The sequence below is a fragment of the Homarus americanus genome, unplaced genomic scaffold (genome assembly GCF_018991925.1).
Source record: "Homarus americanus isolate GMGI-L3 unplaced genomic scaffold, GMGI_Hamer_2.0 scaffold32583, whole genome shotgun sequence".
Taxonomy (NCBI): Eukaryota; Metazoa; Arthropoda; class Malacostraca; order Decapoda; family Nephropidae; genus Homarus; species Homarus americanus.
This window is the reverse complement of record NW_024713129.1, coordinates 8517818-8540130: the sequence shown is the minus strand read 5'-3', so window position 1 is coordinate 8540130 and position 22313 is coordinate 8517818. Positions and strand designations below refer to the sequence as shown.

At 36.8% G+C, this 22313-nt stretch overlaps 1 protein-coding gene across 1 annotated transcript; it reads left to right on the top strand.

Moving 5' to 3' along the window:
* The first annotated feature begins 978 nt into the window (after window positions 1–978).
* Window positions 979–21968, top strand: LOC121870035 (gamma-glutamylcyclotransferase-like). The gene is made up of 3 exons (XM_042371782.1): window positions 979–1097; window positions 12701–12881; window positions 20235–21968. The coding sequence occupies exons 1-3, from the start codon at window positions 979–981 to the stop codon at window positions 20325–20327; spliced, it is 393 nt and encodes a 130-aa protein (XP_042227716.1). The 3' UTR covers window positions 20328–21968.
* Window positions 21969–22313: the final 345 nt, after the last annotated feature.

Sequence of the window (22313 nt, the reverse complement as noted above, 5' to 3'; positions counted from 1 at the left end):
AGCACAGGGGTGGCGGGGGAATTGCCCCCAGTCTGGGCCATGAACACTTGTAACCTGGGGTGGCAGGATAGCTGGGCTGTTGCCACTGTGACAGCACCTGACACATCCACAGAAGCACTTAGGGCTGACTTACTCATACAACATCTTTTGAAGTGACCAACCTTTGAGCAATTGCGGCATGTGGCCCCACTTGCAGGGCAGTTACTTTTACTGGAGGCATGTGACATGCCGCAGTTCCCACAGTGCGCTCAACTGGGGTGTCCAGGACGGGCGGCAGCTACCTCAGACTCACCGGTGACGTCATCACCAACCGCCGCTGCCTCCGTGACTGTTCCCACCACTGCCTGGCCAGACGTACGACACAATACACCAGCATCTCTCACTGCTGCCTCAAATAACATGCACTTGTTTCTGAGCACTTCAACACTATTATAACTCGAGTACCCCTGGAAAATTTCTCTTTTCAACACTGGGTTACTCAGGCCCACCATGACTTTACATAGTAGCATGTACTCAGAGAGGTTGTTATCACAGGTGGGACATTTAAATTCACACTCCACCGCCTCTGCGAAGTAGCGTTGAAAATTTTTTTTCATGGGCTCCTCTTCACCTTGTTTGCTGTTGAAAAACTCGTTCCATTTCACAGCTTCGTTTGACGATTGAAAAACCACTCCACTGATGGCATCCAGGGCTTCCTTGGGTGAGAGCTGCTCCCACTGACCGCTGGGATATCTTGAGTCAATCACCCTTTGGAGTGCAGGGACGCAGTTCAGGCGAATGTGGAATGTCGCCACCATTTGTGACCATCCGTTCAACAGCACCCACGACTCCATGGACCGCCTCCATGTCCTAAATGCCGCTGCTGGCATTTCTGCCTCACACTTCTCTGGAGCGACAGCTGCTGAGGGCTTCATGACTGGCATAGAAGCATGACCACCGCCATTAGCTAGAGACGCCATCTGAGCCATCAATGCACTCATGGTCTGCTGCTGGGCGCGCCTGGTGTTCCCCGCCGGTGTAGAGATGCCTTGGCATCCACTTGAGGGCATTGAGAATCGTGGACGTGTAGGGGCCATGTTGGCGTTCTCGTCAGGGCTGTAATGGAGTGTCGGACCCCGGCATCCTACTCACTGCGCCATGTGAGAGGTTTGAATAATAGACCAGGTTCTTTGCAGACTTTACTCTTAGAGCGTCAGATGGTGACTGGCAACCAGGCGCTGTCACAGTCAAACTCACACCTCAACACATCGGAAAGCATATCATACGATGGAACTCCATTTCACAATCTCACAGCTAGTAAATCCATTTTCCTTATTACTGTACAGAGCAAAAGAGTAAAAATTAATATACTCTAATGTAACTTAGAAATAAATAAAATATAATGCACTATAATACACTGCTGTAAAATAAAAAAAATGAAGGCCACTCAGTGAGCTGTACTGCATGGATGAGTCACCCGCCTCCCTCCCTCCCATGTGATATTAGGGCATAAACTGGTCTCAGTCAGCTATTTGACTGCCTGGCTGAATTGTGGCATCACTTAGAAGATGATTTAAGTGTGGAAGGAGCTTTTTTTTTTTTACATAAAAGATATTCTATAGTATTTTATGCTATGTTGTGTATCAATTTTATTGTTTATCACAGTAATTTTTTTAGGCAATTACAGTCAACCCTCACTTTACGCGGTCCCACATTCCGCGTTTCCACGTTTACGCGGTGCCCTGCCAGAACCCAGGATGCTCACATTCCGCGGTGGGTGTACCCCTTTACACGGTGAAGTATAATTTTTTTTAATTTAGCTCATAAAATTCATACAAATTATCCGGCCAGAATATAATTTACATTGCTGGAATTCTTACAATTTGATGATCATTTTGAATATAAACATCATAGATTTTGCATTAGACATACAAATTTTAGATATAATGTTTACTCTTGAGTAAATATGTTATCTTTTGTGCAAAATATATGATATTTATATTCAAAATATTCCTGGTCTTACAAGGAATCCAGCAATGTCAATTATATTATCCTAACTTTAGTCTGATTTATTATTTATTACTAAAAAGGTAAACAGTCTGGTATTCCCACACATTTATCTAGTAGGGACGTTGGTGGGGGGGAGGGAGGGAGGGACCGGCGACCGACCATCTGTTACCGTGTGAAGAATTTTTTTTTTATTAACTGAAGATTTTTATTTTAGCTCATAAAATTCATACAAATTACCCGGCCAGAATATAATTTACATTGCTGGAATTCTTACAATTTGGTGATCATTTTGAATATAAACATCATATATTTTGCATTAGACAAAATTTTTAGATAAAATGTTTAATCTGAGTAAGTATGTTATCTTTTGTGCAAAATTTATGACGTTTATATTCAAAATATTCCTGGTCTTACAAGGAATCCAGCAATGTCAATTATATTATCCTAACTTTAATCTGAGGTATTATTTAATACAAAATGTTAAAATCTAAATTTTTCACCCAACATCTCTTGAAGGGAGGATTGGTGGGGGGTGAGGGGGAGGGTTGGGACTGACCACGCGGTTGGAAGAGGGGGGGAGGCAAGGTGGGGTACTTTGATTGACAGATAGTGTCGTGAAGATTATTTTTTTTTTTTTATTAACTGAAGATATTTGTTTTAGCTCATAAAATTCATACAAATTACCCGGCCAGAATATAATTTACATTGCTGGAATTCTTACAATTTGGTGATCATTTTGAATATAAACATCATATATTTTGCATTAGACATAAAATTTTTAGATAAAATGTTTAATCTGAGTAAGTATGTTATCTTTTGTGAAAAATATATGACATTTATATTCAAAATATTCCTGGTCTTACAAGGAATCCAGCAATGTCAATTATATTATCCTAACTTTAGTTTGAGGTATTATTTATTACTATACTTGGTTTTCCCCCAAAAATTTCTCAGAGAGGGAAGAGCCGGCAGTGTAGTGTGAGAGGGGGAGGGAGTCATGTCCATTATTTGAATGGACATTAACTTGGCGGCTGTATTTCTCTAAAGTATTAATTGTGTGCATGTACCATCATAAAATTAAGATGTTATTTTTACTACAACATAGTTATGTGTCGTCAAAAAGTGGAGTTTGGGGATCGGCCTGGACTCCATTTCAATTAATCCCATATGTTATGTTATTCACTTTACGCGTTTCTCGCTTTCCGCGGTACCCTCCGGGTTACATTAACCGCGTAAAGTGAGGGTTAACTGTATAGCACTATAGGTGTCAGACAGCGAGTAAATGACTTCAGTTGCTTTCTGATTTTTTTTCTAAGTTTGAATTTTTACCAAAGGGGGCGAAGTTGGGATACCTGAAAGAGTCAGATAGTTGATTTTCAGATTAAATGAATTGCACTGTAAATTAAATAAAATCTATGATATTTGATTTACCGTAATAGTTGAGATGTTCTGCATTCAGTTGTTGGGTGTTACTGGGTTAGTACTGCAGGAAACAAATTTTACCAGGGAGTGCTGATTAGTAATTCTGGTGCCCTAGATACTCTTTGGTGCAATGTATAGTCCAGTAAATCCTCAAAGATCCGGACCTGGGAAATCCGGATTTCAGAAGATCCGGACAAAAAATTTGGGGGTTCTGGGCTAAGAAGCCTCCGAGAAGTTTCCCTAAGAAGCATTCCCAAACCAGAGCAAAGAACATTTTAGGCCCGTGGGCGCTGCTTGACCTGTCAGCTGCTTGGACACAGGTGCCCGAGGAGGTGGGAAACATAAACAGAGTTGACAATTGTTGTTTGTGGGAATATTATTTCATTCACTGTAGTAATGATACAATGTTTCTTATTATGTTATTATAGGTTTATATACGGTAATTTGTTTATCACTGCATTAGTGCTGTATTTTTAGGTGTTTCTTATATCATTTATTATTCGCCTTGAAAATCTTGGCAACCGTCTTTTCCGGACAGGTGGTTCCCCCTTTTAGTCCCGATCTTCGAGGGCTCACTGTACTTTATTCCCAAAATATTGTGGTACTACAGCACCCTCCCTTCGATGTCCATGTACCCGCATGAGACTTCCTAGAAGCTGTGTGGGAGTCAGAGTGACATTTCCACTCCACCTACAAGAGTCGCCTTGACCTCGAAGGGGACATGTGATGATAACCAGACTTATTCTTCATGATGTGGTGACTATTGTTTAATTGTTTTCTTATTTATTTTATAAATGTAGGAATTTTTTTGTGGGTAATACATTTGTATTTGGGGACTGGCTGGGAACATATCCCATTGAACCCCATGTTATAATGCTTCCTGTCTACGATATTTCACTTAGCGATGGTTTTTTCAGGAACCTAACCCCAGCGTTTATCGAGGTTTACCTGTACTCATGCTGAACTGTAACTGCATTGTTTATATACATACCTATCCAATTTTAAACCTGCATAAAAAATGCACAAAATAAATATTGTTATTATTATTATGAGTCGAATGGGAGGCTGACTGTGATAATGAAGAAGAAATGAAGGGCATATGAGCATTACATGCATGAAAACAGTGGTGAAAGTAGGGAGGGATACATGTAAAGGGAAAAGAGAATGGTGATAGAATGCAAAAGATGAGCATATGAAATTGTAATGAGGGGATTCTTTGTAGAAAGTATAGATATAGGTATCTAGTTGTGAGGAAGTTTGGTAGCGTGGCCAGCTAGTTATTTAACTGTAAATACGTTCTTAGGGGACATCTTTCTAAACCCCAATTCTAAGTAAAGCTATTTATTATTCACTCCATGACACAGACACATTAATAGAATATTATATTGAAGTTACTAGAACATTATATTTACGTTACTAGACATTGACTCTCGGACACAAACCTAAAATGGATACACTTCCCACCGTAAGTAACTCACCGTATGGATAGCTCTGACAATGACTCACATGTGACCTGGGGGAGGCCCAGCAGGTGCTGCTGGACTATATCTCCTATGGGAGACTCTGCTAGCTGGAAATGCGGTGCTGGGGAGGGAAGTCTTTCTTCCGACCTCGATTAGTGACAAGCGTCTTCTGTCTTCAGTGTTGTGAAAGTAATCGCCATAGAATGAGCTGCAGGGCCTTTATATTGCAGGAGAGCCAGCAGATGACCTCTTCTAATTAACATTAAACTGGTTAGATATGGACGGCTGTGTTTGTCCAGGTGTGTGGTCATGTCGCCGGTCGGTAATGCTTCCTAATTATTACCACCTGGGTTTGTCTTGGCTGGGTGTGGTTTCTTTAACACGCTCATGTCGTCGGGTTAAGCTAATCAAATGGCGGTGAGGACTCAGGGTCAATGTGACTGACCTCTCCTGGGTCAGGTCTGGATAGCTGTTTGCCCAGGTGTGGTTGTAACACGGTCATATCGCAGGGTTAACTCAAGTACTGTGTTTGTGACCTCTCCTGGGTCAGGTCTTACTGTCACTGTAGGGCGTGTCAACCTATGTGAGTTACCACGTGGGCATCTACTTACTGTTATATATGTTGTTCTTCTCTTGGCTGTAAGCTTTGGTCTGATAAACAATCATAACAAAATGATATTCGAAAGGTACAGCACAACATACTGGTCATGGACATGGACTTGGAGTAAAATACTGTAGTTGTAAATTTGGTAAATCATTGTGCTAAAGACACTAAGACTAACTTCACCCATTTTTGTTCAATCCAGAATGCGACGTCTAGCTTTAACCTAGGTATGTAAATGCCTTGCATTAACTCACCAGGCCAGCATAAAGGCAATTAAAACATCTAATAATTACTTAAATACGCAATATTAGGAGGACACGTCGCTACTTGGCATTTACCGGTAATTGCAATTCTCAAAACCCCCTTCCTCACCCTCCATCACACGCATTGCTACCTTCATCTTCTTACCTGGCGAATCAGCTGTAAACACACACACAAGGAAAGCTCCACTAATTTGTGTTGTAATAGCTGAAATAGTAAGTGCCACGAGGATTTTATTTTTTTAATTTATACATCTTAGCACGGTGAGGAAATCGAGTGACTTTTATTTTGTTTATGTCTCTCAGATATTATGTTTGGGGCAACTTTTTATACAGTCTGGTCAAGAATGGCGACCGTGGCTCGTCTTCTATCTAGGAAGACAGTCGATCTTTTGTGACTAATATTCTGTGCTTTCAAGTCACTTAGTGAATGACGTTGTTTTCCTCCTTTCAGGACTCGTCTTCACTGAAAGAATATATATACAGTTGTACCCCACTTAACGCGGTCAATAGAACCCAGAGGGTCCCGTGTTAAGTGAAATCCGCGTTAAGTGAACAACAGAACATATGGGATTAATTCCAATAGAAACCGGCCCGACCCCCAAACTCCACTTTTTGAAGGCACATACCTATGTTGTAGTAAAAATAACATCTTAATTTTATGATGGTACATGCACACAATTAATACTTAAGAGAAATAGAGAAACACAGTCGCCAAGTTAATGTCCATTCAAATAATGGACTCAACTCCCTCCCCCTCTTCTCACACTCCTGGCTCTTCCCTTTCTGAGAAATGTTTGGGGGAAAACCACTAGATTTTAAGGTATAGTAATCTATAATACCTCAAACTAAAGTTAGGATAATATAATTGACATTGCTGGATTCCTTGTAAGACCAGGAATATTTTGAATATAACTGTCATATATTTTGCACAAAAGATAACATAGTTACCTAGAGAAAATTTTTTATCTAAAATTTGTATGTTTAATGCAAAATATATGATGTTTATATTCAAAATGATCACCAAATTATAAGAATTCCAGCAATGTAAATTATATTCTGACCGGGTAATTTGTATGAATTTTATGAGCTAAAACAGGCAGGGTGGCGGGTGGGGCAAATCTAAAAATAGCGTCTCGAGCCGGACACTCACCGCGTATATGTGGAAAAAATCCGTGTTAAGTGAAAGTTCAGCTCTGGCGAGGCACCGCGTATATGATAAAACGCGTTAAGTGAAACCGCGTTAGGCGGGGTAATACTGTATATATATATATATATATATATATATATATATATATATATATATATATATATATATATATATATATATATATATATATATATATATATATATATATATATATATATATATATAGCCTATATATATATATATATACCTATATATATATATATATATAACCTATATATATATATATATGGTATATATATATGTGTATGTATCTATGTGTGTGTGTGTAATGTGTGTGTGTGTGTGTGTGTGTGTGTGTGTGTGTGTGTGTGTGTGTGTGTGTGTGTGTGTATCTGTCTATCTGTCTGTATCTGTGTGTGTGTGTGTGTGTGTGTGTGTGTGTGTGTATGTGTATGTGTGTGTGTGTGTGTGTGTGTGTGTCATGTGTGTGTGTGTTGTGTGTGTGTGTGTGTGTGTGTGTGTGTGTGTGTGTGTGTGTGTGTGTGTGTGTGTGTGTGTGTGTGTGTGGTGTGTGCATGTGTGTGTGTGTGTGTGTGTGTGTGTGTGTGTGTGTGTGTGTGTGTGTGTGTGTATGTATGTTATATATATATATATATATATATATATATATATATATATATATATATATATATATATATATATATATATATATATATGAAGCTATATATATATATATATATATATATATATATATATATATATATATATATATATATATATATATATATATATATATATATATATATAGCTTTCGAGCCTTATTTTGGAATTTGCCCACCACTTCACCCTGCCTGTTTTAGCTCATAAATTCTTACAAATTACCCCGGTCAGAATATAATTTACATTGCTGGAATTCTTATAATTTGGTGATCATTTGAATATAAACATCATATATTTTTGCATTTCCCGACTCACTGGCTCCTCCTCTGAGAAATGTTTGGGTGAAAACACTAGATTTTAACGTTTAGTAATAAATAATACCTCAGACTAAAGTTAGGATAATATAATTGACATTTCTGGATTCCTTGCAGTCGGGAATATTTTGAATGTAAACTTCATATATTTTGCACAAAAGATAAAATATTTGCTTTGTGTAAACCAATTATTACTTAGATCTAAAATTTGTATGTCTAATGCAAAATCCATGATGTTTATATTCAAATGATCATCATATTGTAAAATTCCAGCAATGTAAATTATATTCTGGCGGGTAATTTGTATGAATTTTATGAGCTAAATAAAAAAAAATTCTACTTTTAGTATGAGTAGATGCACATGAAGTGAATCCGGTTCTGGCAAAATTGCAGCGTAAATGAGAAATCATGAGTGAAACCGTGTAAAGCGGGGTAATACTGTATATGGTGATTGTAGGAGATTGATGACACCTTGAAAGTGTATGTAGACTTCATAAAATTGTGAATGCCAGAAAATAATGAAATATATTAGTAAAATATGTAAGCTTACTGGTTTAATAAAATGCATTATTTTAGCATTTTTTAGTTTTATTGAAGAAAAAAGTGGAGTGTTTTGTAACTTCCGGTTTTTCATTTGTAAATAAAATTGTGGCAATTAATTTTGTAACTTCAAATTTTCTTAAAATTAAGTAAATCAGGAACAGTCTATAGTAGGTACCTTTCTCAAAGTCACGCTGACCTTATGTCATATCCCTAAATTTAATTTACATTTCCAGTTGTCTTCATTTGTCATGAAAATCATTATGAACTATATTAAAACTGTTTTTATTTGCCACATATTCTCTTCTATCTCCGAATTCTTAACTACAGTTTCCCCCTCTTGTTTTCCTTCCAAGTCATTTAGTCCTATTTTTACCATTAAGCCTGTGTATGTTGCACCTCACTCTAGTCGAACAGTTTCCATTATAAGGTAATTTTAGTCTTATTTCTGAGTTTGTTGTCTTATTCCCACAGTTTTAATTTGCAAATGATCCAAATCAAATGTATCCAGAAAAAGATGTCGACAATAAAAGAGACCTGATCAGGGTTTTATGAGGTAAGACGGACCGACTGAGGGAATGGGAAACGAAAGATGTAAAAAAATTTTAATTCAAAAGTGCATGGTTGGGTAGAAAGGTGAGGAGACCGAGGAGAGTGTAGAAAGGAGGAGTAATTAATGTACTGGATGGGAGATGAATGGACATCCATTAAGTAGCTACATGTGTATGATCAGAGAGCATCGTGTTGAGGGTTAAGTGAGATGTTGTGGACAAGTGAGAAGGATGCATGAACAAAAGATGGTAAAGAAGGGATACAGGGACAATGTAACATTGTGTTGAGTAAAGGGAGACATTCTACAGTAAAGTAAACCCCTTGCTATTACACAGGTTTGCGATTCGCGATTTTGACCATTCACGGTAAACAGATGGTGGCTAGCTTACGAGCCTGCCCGCAGCACAATGAGTTACCCCCACGCACCCACAGCATCTCCTCTCACTCCTTTCCCTTTGTTTGCGCTCAACCATTGCCTGCGATGCAGCATCTCTTGTGTTGTACTGAAAACTTTAGTGTTTCAGTGTGAAATGCCCACTAAAAGACTGCCTAGTGTCAGTGATAGTGATGCTATTAAAGTGAAACATATAGAGACCTCAAAACCAAGAGGAAACAACTACCAATCATGATTTATTTCAAGAAAGAACCAGCCACTCACCCAGCTGAATCGTCTCCCTCACCTACTCGTTCACCTGCTGCCGCCGCTCAACCACCCACCTCTCCAGCAACCACCACCAATGCATCATCCTCTTCCAATAGTGTTCATGATGATCTCCCTATGCTTCAATAACCATACTTCATCCTACTATACAGTACACTTCATCAAGCTCCAAACTTCCACATATGAAGGAGAGTAGTATTGGTGACTTGAGTTTCTTGTACTGTACACTGTATAGGTATACACTAGTGCACCTCCATTCTATGTGGCTCTGGGAAGCCTGAGGTCAATCCAATGTTGTTTTTCTCTTTTATAAGGGCTATGTTTTCTACTTTTGGGTGCATGCAGACATTTTTCCAATACGTATACTGTACAACTTTGTATTGCACTAGATTAGGTCTTAAAGGTCACTCAAGAGGTTCTCTATACTGGAATGAAGGACTGCAATAGGAAATTTATTTAATGATTTAGGAGGTAAGCAAGAAACATGAATTCCTACCTTCAACCTTTGTTGTAAGCCTTGAATTGACAGGGAACTAAGAGCTGAATTCATATTTCCATACTGGATCATTGTGGAATTGAATTGAATGAGCTATAGAGTCGAGACTGATCTGATCTAAATATCCCTTCTGGTCTCCAAAACCTCCACTAAATTTGTGTGGATTTATACATATTTAACTGACCAGGAATATATTAGTGTGTTCACTGCTTGCAGGAATACATTATCCACTTGGAGAACATCCCTGCTGTTAACCTCTTAGCTTTGCACACCTTTTAAGCAATGGCAAACTGTGCTTAACGGAGCCTGAAAATGGTACATCTCACAGGTCTATCACTTGTCATATGAGTTAGACTTCAGGATATCGTGTTTTAATCCTCCTTTTCGATCTCTCACATTCCAAAGGAACTTTCACTCAACAATACATCTTAGAATCAAATGTAGGAATTTGGTCTATATTGAAAGTGACATACATATTAATCAGGGATGATATTCTTTACAAAGGTAAACCTTAACCCAAATCTACCCTCTTAGTCTCATTTTAAAATAAACAAGAATGTTAGGAATGTATTATAATACAACCTCTGTATTCTTACCAAAAATGGGAAATAAATAAAAAAAATAACTAGAAACCATTGTTTCTAAGTACATGGGTTTTTGGGTACTCGTTAACCGAAACCATTGTTTCAATGGGTTTTTGGGTAATTGGTTCCAGCTCACCGAAAATTGCCTAAATTCAACAAAAAAGGTAGAAAAGTACACATACTTTGAGGTGTGTGTGTAGAAGGCTCCTGGATGATGATGATGATGGGAATTAGAATGGGGGTGGAGGAGAAGGAAGAAGAGAAGGCATTGGGGTGGAAGAGAAGTCACCCCATGGCGCCATTTCACCCATAAAATTTTAGCTCTCTTGGTGTAATTCAAGATTATTTTCTTTAAATCAACACTGCACTGCATTTTATATTGTCAATATGTAAAATATATTTCAAAATGACCAATAATTTGCTTGGAAACACAGAAAAAAAGCATTTAGTTGAAGAGAGTCTCAAGCAAGATGTTACCTCCACTGAAAACAGAGAGAGACTAATGCCTGTCTGGTGTGTTAACAGGCTGGAAGGCACCCCAGAAACTAGTTTCTTTACCTTCAATTATGTTCAATAATTGTTAAAATTACTAAAAAAGTTAATATTAAACTTTTAAAATTATTGAATAGTATAAACTTCTTGATATTTACTAAAATAGTAAGGAATTTAAGCCCTAAAACCGATTACTGTATTGGCGGACTAATACTACAGCTGGTGGACCACTAAATGCAAGCGAAAACATGTTGAAGTCGGCTCGTAAAAAACTCGTTAATCGAGGGATTGCTCGTTAACCGAAGTTAAGAATCTTATGGAATGTAAATCGTTAACCGAAATCTCGTTAACCAAGGCGCTCGTTAACCGAGGGACCACTGTATCTCAGATTCAGCCCCAAACTAAGCATTTACTCAGCATGTATGGTTACATATGTAACCTAGTAATATTTCTTTAACTTATTTCAGTCAAACCAACTTGCAAATAGCTTTCAGGAATTATTGATGTGTCTTTGATGTATGAAAGAAGTGGCTGTATCAATGGTCATGAAATCCATTAAAGGGGACCCAACTCTATGTGCAGAAAAAATATACAGTGGTCTCTCGTTTAACGAACACAATTCGTTCCAGAAGGTCGTTCATTAACCGAAACCATTGTTTCAATGGGATTTTGGGCAATTGGTTCCAGCTCACCGAAATTTACATACAAAGTAAAAATAAATGCAGTAAAGTACACTTACTTTGAGGTGTGTATGTAGAAGGCTCCTGGTTGATGATGATGGGAATTAGAAGTGGGGGTGGAGGAGAAGGGAGAAGAGAAGGAAGTGGGGGAGGAAGAGAAATCACCCCATGCTTTATGCCGTCATTTCACTCATAAAATTTTAAGTTCTCTAGGTGTAATTCAAGATTATTTTCTTTAAATCAACACTGCACTGCACTATATATTGTCAATATGTTAAATAAATTTCAGAATGACCAATAATTGTACTGTACTGAAAAAACGTAAAAATAGTTTATGTTCAAGAGAGCCACAAGCAAGATGTTACCTCCACTGACCAGAGATACAAACTGACGCCTTGCTGGGTGAGTCAAGTGGCTGATTGGCGCACCAAAAACTAGTTTCCTGTACAGCAATTTTGTTAAATAAGTGTTAAAATGACTAAAAAAAATTAATATAAAACTTAGAAAATTATTGAATAGTACAACCTTCTTGATATTTACTCAAATGGGAACGAATTTAAGCCCTAGAACCGATTACTGTATTGGCGGACTAATATTCCAGCTGGTGAGGAAGCGAAAACATGTTGACATGATTTCGTAAAAATTTTGTTAACCGAATTTTTGTTCGTTAACCGAATTGAAGATTCTTATGGAAGGTAATTCGTTAACCAAGGTGTTCGTTAACCGAGGGATCACTGTACAATGTGTATAAAATGGCTTGTTCGTTAATTTTTTTTTTAGCAAGTACTGTACTGCAGTCTGAAACAATACACCTTTTTTTTTTTTTTTTGCAGGCAAGAGGGTGTACACAAAGGTATTTATAAGGTCCTGGAGGTAGATGTCGAGACCCCCAGTGGTGAGTCTGTCAAGGCTCGATCCTACCAAGTTATCCGTCCATTGGAGGAAGATAGAAGGCCATCGTTTGTATATATGGAAGTTATTCTCCAAGGAGCTCGAGAAAATGGCCTTCCAGAGGTATGGTTTGACAGCATTCTATTTTATGTTTGTGTATATACAGTATACCCTGTACTTAAAAAAATGCAATGAAACATTTTAATTAAATAACTAAAATAAATTAGAATACTGTACAATTATATTCTTGTGAATTGATAGTAATCTTGGTTTGAAGAGCATATTATTTAAACTTCCATATGTTGGTGTTTGCCATTTCAGTAAAACCAAGACTGAGAAAGATAAAGTTTGAATGAGTATAAATACAGTACTTTTAGGGTAGTATTTTATTAAGAAGTTCTCATTTCCTTAAAACAATTAAATTTTGGTTAATATACTAATATTTTCAAAAGAAAAAAATCATGATATAGAACAAAAAATTTCACCCAGATAATAAAATTTATTTCTTGTTGATTCTGGTGGTAGCTACAAGATAGCTTCTAGGCAGCTCACCTCATCAGGTTATAGCAGGCCCACAACAATGGCGCTGCTCAGTTTGAATTCATTCCCCAGTTTATGTTAAGTTATCCGCCTGTATTACTGTGAACCCTTATTCAAGATGAGTGGAAAAAGACCATCAAGTTCAAGTGAAAGTAGTGGTGATAAACGATTCTATAAACGAATTGTGTTGGACAATAACTATGAAGTTTTAAGGAGGTAATCCCAGTAACTCTGATCTACCACCTCACCTCACCACCGCCTGTAGCACTCAACATCGTTTTTGGTTGAAACTATCTACGAGTAATTTCATACATACCAGGTACTTGTGCTTGTGTCACGTTTTGGGGCCTCAAAAAATTTCTGTAGGAGCGCATCTCAACTCTTATAAGGGAAATTCAGTAATATCTCCGTTAGCCAGAATCCCTCAAACCAGGAAATCTCCGATGGCTGGAATTGAAATTTGCTCGGAAAATCATTCCTAATGCCAGAATTTAAAAGAAATTTCCGGCTTTAGGAACAAATTTTCCGAGGTTGAAAATCGAGAGAATTTTCTGAAAATGTCTTGAATAAAGATGAAAGTTGCAGTCTTTTTTTTGGGGACCTGACCTGACCTGACCTGATTCAATGTCAGGTGGAGGTAGGGTGGGGGATTAGTGGTCTCATATTACTGACTTTCTGATGGAATGTCAGGTTATCCTTTCTTGGGTGGGGAATTAGTGGGTCTCATGACCTGAAGATGTCTTGAATAAACATGAAACTTAAAGAATTTTTAGGGAAATTGTGATAAGTATAAGTATAAATGAGAAAAGTTGTATCCCTTCACCATTACATTACATAAGATTTTAAAATATGGAGTGAGAAAGCAGAAAGGTGTGGGTGATTAGAGAGATGGAATGGAAATGAGTGTTGGGTAGCACTCCCCAACAGCTAATATTAACTCGCAGTCACACACACGCACGGAATAAACTTGAAGGTGGACTCAACAATTTTACCGGTAATACTACATTTATTTCTGATTATTTGTGTGAGGATTTTCCCATTATTATTTATTTTGTATATGTGTTTTGTGTGTGTCTACATAGACACACATACAGTGAACCCTCGAAGATTCGGACCCTGTAAATCCGGATTTCGGAAGATTCGGACCAAAAAATTGGGGGCTCTTGCATTGCAGGAATCCTTGCAAGATAGTGAATAATTTTTAAGTAGGCTATAAACATCACTTGTAGTTTGCGCAGGAGATAAAAATTTAAGCACTTTAGTTTAGGATATTTAGGTACAAAGTGAGTACCGTATTTTTCGGCTTGGAAGATGCTGCATCGTGGAAGACGCTCCCTGATTTTGGAAATGAAATTCTAAAAAAAAAAAAATTACGGGTTTTAGCCCACCTGGGCACAAGTCACTGACCCATATTGGGGCCTAAGGGGTAATAATAATAATAATAATAATAATAATAATAATAATAATAATAATAATAATAATAATAATAATAATAATAATAATAATAATGTCAAGAGTGAGAAACAATATACCTGTATGTATGTTGTGTTGTCAAAGTAAGAGAAACAATTGAGACCCTGCAGAAAGTCAGATCATCAACCTGGGACTTGGTCACATAGCAGCAGGGTCTACCATTAGGCACACACCTCTTTGAATATCATCACTTAGAACTGCTTATCAGTCGTCATTTTCATCAAGTTAAAAAAAAAATCTGCATAAGAAGGTGAAATCTTTAATACAGCGCTCATTTTATACACCTGGTCACCTCCACATCTAAGGGGCTGTAGTGTTTACATTCTTTCTCTTGTTTTTGTCGGTATGACAACGACGGGAAATATTTTCCAACAGTAGAAGGTAAGCAAATGTAAACATGTATATCAACGTCTATTTAAAACAAAAACAAAATTATTTAAAAACAAAATAAAAGTAAAAAAAGAACTCGTTTTTTGCAAAACCAGTGACTGATTGGTTCTACATAATTATAAAACTAAAGAAAATAAGTCCTCCATTGTAGCTGTATTAAAATTAATGTAGAAAAATTAATATGGTTGTTTTAAGTAATGTTATTTCATGTTAATAAATGGAACAATGGAAGTAGCTAACAATTAAGGGTAAAAATAAAGTGAGATCACGTATGTAAGTGAGCACATGTGAAAACATATCATCATTACTGTACATAAGAATATGAAAGCAACACTTATTTACTGTTCATATATATTTTAATTAATATTTCTGAATTAAAAAAAATATCTACCCACCAGTGGTAATAAAGTTGAAAACATAAGGACAGCCAATGTTGTTGTGTGTGTGTTTTGACTTGGATGACGAAGTTGTATTTAAATTTGGAAGATTTTAATTTTGTGGGGTTTTTACAGTCTAAATGGGTATCCAAATATGAGAGCCTACTGTAAATAGGTGTCCAAATATGAAAGCCTACATATAAAGAAACAAACGTTCCTGCATTTGAGACCAGCAGACAACCTTTAGCAATTCCTCAATAGATGGCGCTGCCGCACCACTGCCATTAGTAAAGAAACACACAGCAGCAAGGGTTTATTATTATTTTTTTTTGCAATATATCAACAATATTAGTTAAATCAATAGTTTTATAGTACTGTATAGAGAATACTTGTAATTGTTATGTACTATAATGAGGTAACAGTCTTTGTAAGGGGCTGATTTCAAAAACCTCTGCTACAACTTATCGACTAGTGTCCTGGAAGACGCATGGTAATTTTCAAGGTATAATTTTGTCATAAAAAGTGCGTCTTTTAAGCCGAAAACTACGGTACAGTAATATGTTGCTCAAAATTTTGGCTTTTTCAGAGGGAAAAGTCTGTATAACTAACCCCAGTGGTATAATATGTACCATATTTATGGTTTTTATCCATTTAGTACATTTGCCGGATGATTTGGACAATCAGCTTTTTCAGACAGGTGGTCCCCCCTTTTAGTCCGGATCTTCGAGGGTTCACTGCATATACAATACAGGTAAAATAAATTACTGTCTCTAGAACAAATGGCTTCCTGTCCCTGCCTCCAAAATGCTGGCAACTTTAAAACTACCCGCAGACATTCTTGGTTACATCCAAGGTGTCATCCGCAAATATTAGAGGACTGTGAAATAAAAATCCGCAAATTATCCGGGTGTACTGTACTGTACTCACCAGCAGACGCTGTCATCTTAGACATGTGATGCAGGCAGGCCAAATGGTGATATGATGATACTGAACGGCCTGCCATTGTCCTGTACCATTTACTGTAGCAAGTGTTACTAACTGTCACTCTCCTCTCCCTCTATGACAGAGGAATTGTACATACACTGTACACTATACATACACCTCTACACACTAGCCTACAGTAGGCATACACTGTCCGCTCTGCTATATATAGTATTGTATATACAGTACAGAATTTAACTCTTACTGAATTTACAGTACAGTACATTATACGTAACTGTAATCACTTTTTACGTCTTAACACTGTATTGTTGCCTGATATTGTCGTAGTACAATAATATACAGTACTGTACAACAGAAATTGCACACAAAATCATCAGTGGGCAAGGTAACAACTTTGTGCAGTGGCAGCAGAATATGAACTAAGCTTGTGAGCTTACTGCCTAAGTTACCCAACCAGCTGGCCCACCCATGTGCCCAGCACTTGGGGACGCATTGGAGCATTATGTAATTTCTTGGAATTCCCTGAACCCCCATACCTGGAATACCTGGAAATTTTCTTAGAATTTTCAGGAAATGTCCATGATCCCTTCTTTGTAATTTCATTCGCATGCCCAGAATGGAGAGATTTTTCCTGGAATTTCTCGGAAGCCTCAAAAACTCATTCCAGCTATTGGAGAGTTCTGGGGATCGAAGACTCCAGTTACTGGGGAGATTACTGTAAACAGTTCTTAAGACACTACTTTTTCTTGCTTCAACAGTATTCCATCATTTCAAAATGTTTTTTAGCAAGTGATAACTTGTCTTGAGTCTGAACAACTGCTTCCTGGACTGCAGTAGTTCAAACTCAAAGTGTCTCGTGTCATGTTTGAGCTGCGTAGTGCTAGGTGGTGGCCTCTGCTAGCTGATGACGTGACTGCTTGTGCTGCCATATATTAAGGGCAGGGATAACTACGTTTTCATGAACTAATCGACTCTTCATTTGGTATTTATTTATTATTCCTTCAAAAACTTATTTTATGAAACATACAGTATTAAAAATATTTAATACTGTACTTCTCTAAGAAAGGAAACATTAAAAACATATTCAATGTTCTGATACTAAAGGCAATGAGGATACTTTGAATCGAAAGCTAAACTCACGAGTTGAGGAAGACAATATCATGGAAAGCAGTCAGCAACATGGTGGGAGAAGGATACCCACGGATGCCTACACACAGTTTGTTGACACATGCATACTACTCACCCAAGCAAAAAAATTACTATACAGTCATGCGCTGGTTAACGTCCAACCGAACAACGTCGGATCGCATATACGTCAGTGAAAAAAAAAAAAACTTCCGTGACGCCTGCTGGACTACCACTCCACGACCCCCTGACGGAGACACGATGATCCTTCCCATACTTGCCAGATATTATGTGTTAAAGGAATTTCCTTCCTTAGGCTTCAGTAAGCATTTGCCTCCAGGTGTAATGTTAACCTACATCTATTGAGGATAAAATCTTTCACCTACAAATTGACAATAACACATTTGCTGTAATCAGACATATCTAGTTGCCTCAACAATTGCAACCCCAGTTGCAATTGAGGTTGCAATTTCAAATTCTGTGTCATTACTAAGGAATAACGAAGTCTCTGGTGCACTGCACTCTAAGATTAAGAGAAAACGGACTCAGGCGTCCTGAAGCGAGAGAAATCGGACTCCTGTAATGGGGGACACGAGCACTCACACATGCCACTTGTACTGACAGACTTGACACTCACTTACTTGACAAGTTTTACCAACCATTAGTTGTATTCGTTATCTAGTGAATTTAGTCAATATTGTACAGTACAAGGACACTGCAATACAGTGGTCCCTCGGTTAACAATGGAACCAACCTGTACTGTACACGTACTAAATGATTACGGTACTTAAATTGTTATGTCTATTGCAAATATAGATTGTTTATACAGGTATTCAAATAAATCACTATCTTACAAGAATCCCAGCAATGTAAGTTATATTCACCCAGGTTGTTTGGGTGGCAAATTATGAGAAGAGCTTAGTCACTCTTAAGGAATGATAAATAAACACGCAGGCAGGCCTTCAGCGCCAACTGTCAAATCTTATCTCAAATAAATAAACAAAGACCAGACACTCTGTCACCTCACCTCCCCCCTTGCTCGCTGGCTACCTCCCTCCTTGTGTTCCCAGACAAAAGATTGGTGATAACTTTATTCTTTAAGGTGTTTATTTTATATAATATCTCGGACTAAAGTTAGGAGATTATAATTTGCATTGCTGGAATCCTTGCAAGACAGCCAATAATTTGAATATAAACGTCATATATTTTGCTCAAGATATAAGATTGTAGTACATTAGTGTACAATACTGTCGTACATTTTATAATACAGTATAAAGTTTTTCAACTGTATTTTTGGGTAGATTTACATAAATTTCTTCATTTATTTTCATCAATTTACATGCACACACCATACTAAAAGAAACGTAAAAGAAATAAATGACCTTAGTACAAAGCTGGAGTGTACATGTACTAATTTGATTACGGTACTAAAATTGTTATGTCTAGTGCAAATTATAGCATGTTTATATTCAAATTAATCGGCATCTTACAAGAATCCCAGCAATGTAAATTATATTCACCCAGGTCATTTCACTGGCTTTTTAGAAGAGAGAAGCTTAGTCACTTAAGAACTGATAAATATACACGCGTTAGACCTGGGCCTATGCCAACTGTCAGACCGCTCCCCTCCCCCCATGCCCCTTCGCTCGCTCCCTCCCTCCCTCCCTCTCTCTCCCCCATCTGCCCAACGTTGCTGGAATCCTTGTAAAACAGTAAATAATTTTAATATAATCGTCATGTATTTTGCACAAGAGATAAAAATTAATCACCTGTATCACATTACAGTAGTGATTTAAGAGTAAAAGTGTATATGTACGTATATAGTATTCCACATACATGTAAGTATAAATACAAAGTTTATGTGATGACCGGACAACGTCCATTTCAGTTAACGTCACATTTCCAAGAACGTATCTAGGATGTTAACTGGCGCATGGCTGTACAGTACATAATTAGTACACTACTATGATTAGAATGTGTTTTATTTATTGCTGTACTGTATAGTATTTATTTGATTAGTACAGGGCGTATTTGTTTCTGTGCTTTTTATTTCATATTAACCAATAAATGTAATATGAATTGACCGGCTAGGAACCAAACCTTCCTTATTACATTAATTTGGAGGTGAAAAATTGCTTCATTATTTGTATAATAATTATATGTGTAAACTTTTAGGAATGGATTTCATACATATAACAAGGATCCACTGTACTATAGAATAAACTCAAATGAAATAGACCTACATTTACAGCCTGTGCACATATTAACAGTCAAACCAAGAATATATATTTATTTTGTGTCTCAACTTAGCAGTTAATAATCAGTTTTTGATATCGTTGGTAAGGTTAGGTTAGGGGAGAGAAAGGCACTCCACATACAAGGTAGACACATTTTGAAAAACCTGAATTTAAGGGGAGGGCAAAAGTTTACACAAAAGGGTGTTGAATGTCTACCCCCATTATTAGAAGGATGCTAAACAAGCAGCATTAGTATGGTGTAGATGGTCATGTATAGAGGAGGCTTTGCATCAGCCTTTTTGATGTATAGAAAGGAAATAGGATAAGTACAATAATGAATAGAAATCTGCAGCATTTATCAAGTGATTAATACATAGGTTTATCTCTTTCAGGGTTACATTAAGTTCCTGGAGAGCATTGAACATAATGGGTACTCTGGTAAAGTCGACGTCAATATAGATCTCCTCAAGCTAATACCTAACTGAGCTCCACCCTCTCAAAATTTGTTTTATATTTATTGTTAAAAGTGTTATGATACAGCCATGCATTAAGATACTCGTAACTGCTCCCTTAACATCTCTCTGGTATCATATGTATAATACTGTTGAGTAAAATATTGGTCTGAATAAAGAAGTTGTAGCACACTGTACAGTTATTTTTTAATGCAGTTGTTGAAAAGTAATATTATCTTTAGTGTGTTTGCTTACATAAAAAAAAACTATTGTTGTGGCATTAAAAATCTAAAATCCGTTGCTTTTAGTGTATAAAAACAAGGTGCAAAAGAGCAGTTGAGAATGTGTGTAATAAAATACTGTAGCATGAGAGTAATTTTTCTAAGTCCAAGTCGTATATTTTCAATACTGTAATAGCATCATTTGAAATTTATCAATTTATGAGAATGACAAGACTTTTATTATTGTAAACACCGGCACAAGCTGACCATAAACTGTTCAAAGTAAGTAAAGGAAAGAGTAAATCAGATGGTCAGAATTAGTATTCACAGAACTCATGGATGCTGTAAAGAATCAGCTTAATCAATGGATTTAAGATGAAAACATATGAATTTTTTTTAAAGTTCCCTTTCAAATTTTTGTTCCACGGCAGTATTATCCAGAACTGCTTTTACAGACGTACAATTAAATAGCTTTTTTCCGAAGTGCTTGGTTGATATGACGACATTCTGGTAAGAAACTCCAAAGATTTTTTTTAATTAAATTTTACCAGCATTTTTAACACTGTCAATACTAAAACCAGAAAATTATACTATCTGCTTCAAAATACCAACCCTCCCAGGACATCATGAGTTGCATGTAGTATTTTAAAATTCATCAGAGCCATCCTGGCAGCTACGTTTTTGAGACACTGTACAGTATGTATGTTTCTGAAGATACTGTATGTAAAAGATAGACAATAGATAATAGCCATAAAATAAAGATACATCATTGTTGTAATTGGAATTAGATGGAGGTCAAATATGATATTAAGAGCTGTGTAGCTCTAGTTTATTGTACAATATTCTTAAAACATTCAGAGGAAATGAGAAACAAATGACTTAATGGCAATCACGGCTAACCCATGCAATAGTAGAAATGTCCGTAAAATGATGATGATTATGTAGCGTGAAGGGTAATGTTACTGGACCTAGACTTGGCAGTTATGAGTCATACTCAGTTGAATTAATGTTCTTAATTTTTTTCTTCAATTTAATTTACTGAAATATTCTATATAGCATAAAATATTGAAAAAGGCCAAGAAGTCAAAACTGTTTAAGTGTGCATTATCATAATTAGTATATCCAAGGTGACAGAATAGAAAGACAAATTTCAGTATGGTATTTGTGTCATATATTCAAGTTTATGATTTTTGTGTACTGTACAGTTAAAGACAAATTTCTTATGCAGAGGTTTTCAACCTTTTAAAATTCTGGTTTCATTGTAAAGAGTAAAAATGTTTTCATCATTTATTCTGGGATTTAAATCTTAAAAATGTTACTTGAAATGTAAAACAGTAAAACCCAGGTATTGTCGACCAAGTTTTATTCCGCATTTATTTTATATACCACATGACAGTAAAACAAGTCTTGGTCATCTTTATCAGAAACTAGAAGTGTCAGTGAAATATATATATATATATATATATATATATATATATATATATATATATATATATATATATATATATATATATATATATATATATATATATATATATATATATATATATATATATATATCGACCCCCTCACCTGGGAGACGATAACTCCACACCATGACTCTTGGAGGAGCACCACACGAGGTGTCAATACTGTACTTTCAAGTTAGCCCGACTGCATACCGAGGCAGACAAGCGCCAACGTCGGAAAAACGCTACCGCCGCCCCTCCCTCACTAGATATAGCCTTCCACACGTGCAACATCTGTGGACGACCCTGCCGGTCCCGTATCAGCCTCTAGTCACCTTAATAACTCGTAT

Coding starts and splice junctions, on each gene's coding strand:
- LOC121870035 (XM_042371782.1), top strand. CDS start 979: ATGGTCTGCTGCTGGGCGCGCCTGGTGTTCCCCGCCGGTGTAGAGATG. Junction 1,098..12,700: donor TTGGCGTTCTCGTCAGGGCT/GTAATGGAGTGT, acceptor TTTTTTTTGCAG/GCAAGAGGGTGTACACAAAG. Junction 12,882..20,234: donor GAGAAAATGGCCTTCCAGAG/GTATGGTTTGAC, acceptor TATCTCTTTCAG/GGTTACATTAAGTTCCTGGA.